The following is a 6,503-nucleotide window of genomic DNA, read 5'->3' as shown; positions in this document are numbered from 1 at the left end:
AAAAAAAAAAAAAAAAAAACACAATTGAAAGTAAAAGAGAACCTCAACAATACCAAAAACATAGCATGAATCTTTATTACGCAAGACGGCAAGATAGGCATCACAATGCAAGAAGTCCCATATGGTTATAAGAGCAGCGTGAAGCGTTTCCAATACTCGACCTCCTCTCTCAATTTTCTGCTCCTTGCAGACTACAAGTGTAATCAGCATAAGCTTCACTTCCAATTAAATATCTAAGATGCAAGAGCACACAAAATTACTTGTTTTCTCCTTTTGCTCCTCCTTAATTATATATATTGCTCCTAGACTAGCATTTCAATTGAGGCAAGTCTCAACTTGTTTTGATCTACTCGACGCTTTTCTAAACTACTTTGTTTTATCCTTTTGCCTCGTGCATGTTTCTTGATTTGGATCAAACTTGGAACATAAGAGCAGACTGCATAAGAGGCATCATATGTATATCTTTGAACATCCAATTTTTTCAAGTATCCAGCCTCTCCAATGATGTTCATATATGTTTTGCAACGATAAGAGTCCTCATAGTTTTGACTGAAATACATATAGATTTTCTTCTCCTCGTCAATGAAGAAACAATGTGGATAATCTACTTTAGGTCTCGTATCAATTCTCAAGAACTTGCACCACGACACCATTTCAACCTCAATCTTGGTCGTGATCCATATATCAAACTCAGATGATTCGTGTTGCCGTAATGAGGCTGCAAGCTTCTCTTCTTTAACACAAGATAAAGCCACATATCTACCATCCTTAATGGTAGAAGGCATAGGCAGAAGCGGCCCGAATCTCTCTCTTGTAAAATCAAAACATATTATGTGATTGATATGACTTTTTGAGCTCCTTTTGTTAGCACACCAGTAACTTGTTAAATTAGGGTTTGTTATGGGCTTCCAACTCAAAACCAATTGGCAATGAGTGGAGAGGCCCTAACCCTTTATATATTACTCAAGTCCCTTCTCATGTATCAGATGTGGGATCTTTTTCTCCACACGCCCCCTCGAGATGATGGCTCTTCTAGGCTCTGATACCATGTTAAATTAGTGTTTGTTATAGACTTCTAACTCAAAACCAATTGGCAGTGAGTGGAGAGGCCCTAACCCATTATATATTACTCAAGTCCCTTCTCATCTATCAGATGTGGGATCTTTTTCTCCACATAAAGGTTTCCCTTAATAGAAACACAATCGGAAGACCAATATATACTCCAGTGTGGAGTGACATCAAGAGTTTTCCATATACCATAGTCAAAATCGTAGATTTCGTACCAAAAAAAATCATATGGTCTATTCCCATAATAATCTATAAACCTCAAGAATTTAATGCTACGACAATATTTCTTATCTTGGTATCCGAGAGCATAGTTGAAATAATCACATCTGTGTGGACGGTGAGAGTATCGGAAGTTGATCTGAAGAAACAGAGGATCTGTAAGAGTTACAAGCTATCGCAGAGTGTACCTAAAGGACTTCAGACGAAGCGGGAAAGTGGCAAGTTGTCTTTGCCAGCACAACACCTTGAAGACAGTGCAGTGCATCGAGCGTGGAGATGCTGAGCATGGACGAAAAAGGTGTCAGCCTAAAATGTGTCCGTTGGAAGCTACAAGCAAGTGGAGTGTTGAAGTCAACATAATGATGAGGTTTCTCCTATGACTCATTGGACAAAGAGAGGTTCTTGAAGGACATGGTGCATAGGAGGATTTGCTGGATAAAGAAGAGTATGGTGAAGATTGTTGTTGTCTATAAAAGAGAAGCAATTCACAACCTTGTTCGGTTACCACTTTGACAGAGAGAAAAGTGTGTGTTTAGATCTAAGCAAGAAAAATAATATTGCTTGAGGGTCTCATTGGTGAGTGAATAAAGAGTGAGCATAGCTGTTAGCTGTGCATGTAAGGTTGGGTAGATTAGAATTGTTTCAGTGGCAAACCATGTTGTGGTGTTGCATAAAACTGATCAAACAAGTTTGTAAGATAGTTGTTTGAGAATTTCTTAATAAAGCTCAGTTTACTGATTTCTTGGTGTTCTTGTATTAGTATTCAATGTTCTAGTTATTTCATGATCCACCTTGTTTGCACCAAATACGGATTCCAAACCACAATCCTACTAACCTCTTGCAAGATGCACAACAACAAACCCTCAAAGTGGAGAATTCTATATATAGTCACTTGATTGTTACGGAAACGAAGTTGGCCTATAACCTTTATAGATGGATCAAAGTCGACGAAGCCACTCATTAAATAAAGACCGTGAGGCTCCTCCTTCATGATCATCGTGGCCTCCCCTTCTCTTGTTACTTTACCAATGTGCATCTTCGTAAAGCTCTCACTTTTGGCTATATTGTTCCAAGATTTACAAGTTAATCGCACTGCTTTCATAGAATTCCAGGGAGCCCTAGAAATAATCTCCTCTATCAAATCCCTTGGAAGGTTGGAGATCATCGTCCTCGACCTCGACTTCGTCATTGTTTCAACCTTCAAAAACCTTTTTATATTTTTTTCAAGACTAGGAGGGATGAGGGCAAGAAACGGCGTCGTTCAGTTTATAGGATTTTTTAATTGGGCCAAAGGCCCATGTGCAGACCTAAAGCGAGCCCAATTTGTATCTGGCGCTGAGGTTTTTATTTTCTGCGGAGGAGATGATCGACGACGGTTCGTCTCTTACGGTGGAGATGGAGGAGGAAGCTTCTCCGGCGGCGGCGATTGCACCGAGAGAACCGCCGAAGATTCAACGCCTAGAAGAGTCCGTGGTCAACCGTATTGCAGCTGGTGAAGTAATCCAGCGTCCTGTTTCAGCGGTGAAGGAGCTCGTTGAGAACAGCCTCGACGCCGATTCCACTTCCATAAGCGTCGTTGTTAAGGACGGTGGCTTGAAACTAATTCAAGTCTCAGACGACGGTCACGGTATTAGAGTACGATTCTCTACACACTCTCATTTTTGGTTTTCGAAATTGGGAATTTTTTGTGTCAGTTCTGGTGAGAAATGATTCGTTTGTGTTCTTGTTGTTTAGCGTGAAGATTTGCCGATACTATGCGAGAGACATACGACATCGAAGCTAACTAAGTATGAGGATTTGTTCTCACTCAGCTCAATGGGATTTAGAGGAGAGGCGTTGGCTAGTATGACTTATGTTGCTCATGTTACTGTAACTACAATTACTAAAGGCCAGATTCATGGTTACAGGTTTCGTGACAGTGATTTGATTAAGTTATGTTTTTTGTTCTACTAAATTTGTGAAGAGACAGTGTTGTTATATTGTGTCTGCTAATTTTTTTGTTCAGAGTGTCGTAAAGAGATGGTGTCATGGAGCATGAACCAAAGCCGTGTGCTGCTGTCAAAGGAACTCAGATATTGGTTAGTTATCAGTTCAATTTTCATTACTTAATTGTGAAAATATTGGCATCAAATTGGTTGAGCAAAGAGCGAGATAAGTGAATTTGGGAGTAACTTTCTAGGTGGAGAATTTGTTTTACAATATGATTGCTAGAAGGAAGACACTTCAAAATTCTGCTGATGATTATGGGAAAATAGTAGACTTGCTGAGTCGTATGGCCATCCATCACAATAATGTAAGCTTTTCTTGTCGAAAGGTTGGTATACTTACTATATAGACTATTTTACCTCTTGGGGAAGCGGTATTTTGGAAATGTGAAGCGAATGATTTAGTTCCTTTATGATGATTTCTCACCAGCATGGAGCTGTCAAGGCGGATGTTCACTCAGTTGTGTCGCCTTCATGGCTTGATTCAGTTAGGTCCGTTTATGGGGTATCAGTTGCAAAGAACTTGATGAAAGTAGAAGTCTCCTCTTCTGACCCCTCTGGTTGTACTTTTGATATGGAAGGTTTCATATCCAATTCAAACTATGTTGCTAAGAAGACCATACTGGTGCTTTTCATTAATGGTGAGGATTTTCTTTCCTTAGTAGGAATGAAAAGTTATAACTGATTTCTCATTAGATAAGCCTATCTGACCTTTAATTTTATTGATTACAACAGATAGATTGGTGGAATGCTCTGCCTTAAAAAGAGCCATTGAGATTGTTTATGCTGCAACGTTGCCAAAAGCATCGAAACCTTTTGTCTACATGTCAATTAATTTGCCACGAGAACATGTTGATATCAATATTCATCCAACAAAGAAAGAGGTTATTGCTTTCCTCCTTATATGCTAGTTTTGAGGCTTAGTTCCAAATTCATGTATATGGGTTCAACTATTACGACAGAAGATTGTGTACTTGTTGCTTAACTTGCTTGAAAAAGAAATTCCTTATATACATCAAATAATAGATGTTTTGGTCTTCCCTGCAGGTTAGCCTTCTTAACCAGGAAATCATTATCGAGATGATTCAGTCAGAGGTTGAATTAAAACTGAGAAGTGCAAATGATACTAGGACTTTTCAAGAGCAGGTATGCTTGAAAAATAACCTGAAGCAATACGTTTCATTGGAGGTTAAAAACATTTGTTTATTAATCATAAGATTCATTTCTATTTTCATGCTACAGAAAGTGGAATACATTCAATCTACGTTAACATCCTCGAGAAGTGATCCTCCAGTTTCTCCGTTGCTTTCTGGTATTTATCATTTGGCTAGTTTGAATGCCTTATATAACCTAAAGCCTTTCCCGTTGCATGCTCTTTTTTCGTTTTCCACTTCATATAAAACATGGTGCTCTTCTCATTTACTAGGACAAAAAACACAGAAAGTTCCTGTAAATAAAATGGTGAGAACGGATTCATCAGATCCAGCTGGACGGTTACATGCTTTTTTGCAACCCAAATCCCATAATCTCCCTGACAAGGTTTCTAGTTTGAGTGTAGTAAGGTAAGACCTTACCTGATACAAGATATGTAGTCAGTAACAAATCGTTCCCGTTTCATCACTCTTCAAAATTCTCGTTCTATTTACCAAATTTTTGCACTCCTATGATTTCCTTGAAAATGTTTGCTGTTGCTTTGGCAAGATATTCTTTTATTGGTTAAATGTTCTAAGCGTATTATTTTATCACTTGATGTTGTTACTGGACATGCAGGTCTTCTGTAAGGCAAAGAAGAAACCCAAAGGAAACTGCAGATCTTTCTAGTGTCCAGGAACTCATTGCTGGAGTTGACAGCTGCTGCCATCCAGGTAACTTTCTCTGCATAAATATTCTTCTGAACATAAGTGTAAACCAATCTTTGTAACAGCTTATGTTGAAATTATTGTTTGCTAGGTCTGCTGGAGACTGTTAGGAATTGCACATATGTTGGAATGGCAGATGATGTTTTTGCTTTAGTTCAGTATAACACCCATCTATATCTAGCAAATGTGGTGAACCTCAGGTATTGTTCTTGAGATCTAATGTTTTGGGGGAATAGTCTACTGTATTAATATGGGAACGGGTTTTAGCTGTATGTTACAAAAAGACCTCATTCTTGTATATACCATCCTTTTTGGATTTGCAGCAAAGAGCTCATGTATCAGCAAACTCTTCGTCGTTTTGCTCATTTTAATGCTATACAGCTTAGCGATCCAGCCCCTTTGTCGGAGTTAATATTGTTGGCTCTGAAAGAGGAGGATCTAGATCTAGGAAATGAGAACAATGACGATCTGAAAGAAAGAATCGCTGAAGTAAGTTCTGCTTTCTGTATCGTATTTCTGCTACTGGTTTTGTACCAACTATTCCTTTGGTTCAGCTTGTATCGTCAACAGTAACAAGTTCCTGTTGTGGTAATGTTGCGTATGGATTTCGTTAACTCATTTCATTTTAATATGTAGATGAATACAGATCTTCTGAAGGAAAAAACGGAAATGTTAGATGAGTATTTCAGCATTAACATTGACTCCAATGGAAATTTGTCAAGGCTTCCTGTCATACTCGACCAGTATACACCTGACATGGACCGAGTTCCCGAATTTTTACTGTGCTTGGGAAATGATGTGAGTTCCGATAATACTATTTGTATTATTAAATATCTGCAATTTTGCTCCTACTGAAATGCCACTGATCAGAGGAACAGTGGTTTCTAATGTAAACGGTAACGTACTGTTTAGGTTGAGTGGGAAGATGAGAAGACTTGCTTTCAAGGAGTTTCTGCAGCTATTGGGAACTTTTACGCGATGCATCCTCCTCTTTTGCCAAACCCATCGGGTGACGGTATTCAGTTCTATACTAAGAGAAGTGAGAGCTCTCAAGATAATACAGATTTAGGTATGCAACTTTCTCAAGTGACCAATGTTTTCGCTTTTGGTTAACTGCAAATGAAAGGGATGAGAGCATCTAAACATTGTACTGTTTCAGGGGGTAACGTTGAGATGGAAGAAAATATTGATCAAGACCTTTTTTCAGATGCTGAAAACGCATGGGCACAACGTGAATGGTCTATCCAACACGTGTTGTTTCCGTCTATGAGATTGTTCTTGAAGCCACCAGCCGCCATGGCTTCAAATGGAACTTTTGTCAAGGTTATTGTTTCTCTCATTACTAGATGGAGCTTTACATTTACATTAAGTA

General features: G+C 38.8%; 2 protein-coding genes across 6 annotated transcripts in view; one reads left to right on the top strand and one right to left on the bottom strand.

The window, feature by feature from the left end:
- LOC104707227 (DNA mismatch repair protein MLH1) overlaps positions 1 to 6,503 on the top strand; it is an 8,842-nt gene that overhangs the window by 914 nt on the left and 1,425 nt on the right. Inside the window, exons 1-15 of one of the 5 annotated variants that reach the window (XM_019228492.1) lie at positions 2,631 to 2,922; positions 3,022 to 3,194; positions 3,293 to 3,365; positions 3,467 to 3,580; positions 3,703 to 3,913; positions 4,008 to 4,156; positions 4,320 to 4,418; positions 4,515 to 4,584; positions 4,699 to 4,834; positions 5,043 to 5,137; positions 5,223 to 5,331; positions 5,455 to 5,620; positions 5,768 to 5,929; positions 6,044 to 6,200; positions 6,291 to 6,454. In XM_019228492.1, the coding sequence (XP_019084037.1) occupies positions 3,315 to 3,365; positions 3,467 to 3,580; positions 3,703 to 3,913; positions 4,008 to 4,156; positions 4,320 to 4,418; positions 4,515 to 4,584; positions 4,699 to 4,834; positions 5,043 to 5,137; positions 5,223 to 5,331; positions 5,455 to 5,620; positions 5,768 to 5,929; positions 6,044 to 6,200; positions 6,291 to 6,454 (1,683 nt within the window). In that variant the 5' untranslated portion in view covers positions 2,631 to 2,922; positions 3,022 to 3,194; positions 3,293 to 3,314. Of the gene's footprint in view, positions 1 to 2,630; positions 2,923 to 3,021; positions 3,195 to 3,292; positions 3,366 to 3,466; positions 3,602 to 3,702; positions 3,914 to 4,007; positions 4,157 to 4,319; positions 4,419 to 4,514; positions 4,585 to 4,698; positions 4,835 to 5,042; positions 5,138 to 5,222; positions 5,332 to 5,454; positions 5,621 to 5,767; positions 5,930 to 6,043; positions 6,201 to 6,290; positions 6,455 to 6,503 lie in introns of those variants that run through there. The other 4 variants (XM_010423532.2, XM_019228491.1, XM_019228493.1 and 1 more) reach the window with 4 other exon arrangements.
- Positions 303 to 2,476, bottom strand: LOC109125940 (putative F-box protein At5g41500). Its single transcript, XM_019228754.1, has 3 exons — positions 2,068 to 2,476; positions 1,181 to 1,419; positions 303 to 881 (listed from the first exon to the last, which is right to left on the bottom strand). Exons 1-3 carry the CDS (start codon positions 2,474 to 2,476, stop codon positions 303 to 305), a joined length of 1,227 nt encoding a protein of 408 aa, XP_019084299.1.

Source organism: Camelina sativa, chromosome 8, assembly GCF_000633955.1.
Source record: "Camelina sativa cultivar DH55 chromosome 8, Cs, whole genome shotgun sequence".
Lineage (NCBI taxonomy): Eukaryota > Viridiplantae > Streptophyta > Magnoliopsida > Brassicales > Brassicaceae > Camelina > Camelina sativa.
The sequence above is the reverse complement of the archived record's forward strand: the minus strand, read 5'-3'. Positions and strand labels throughout refer to the sequence as shown.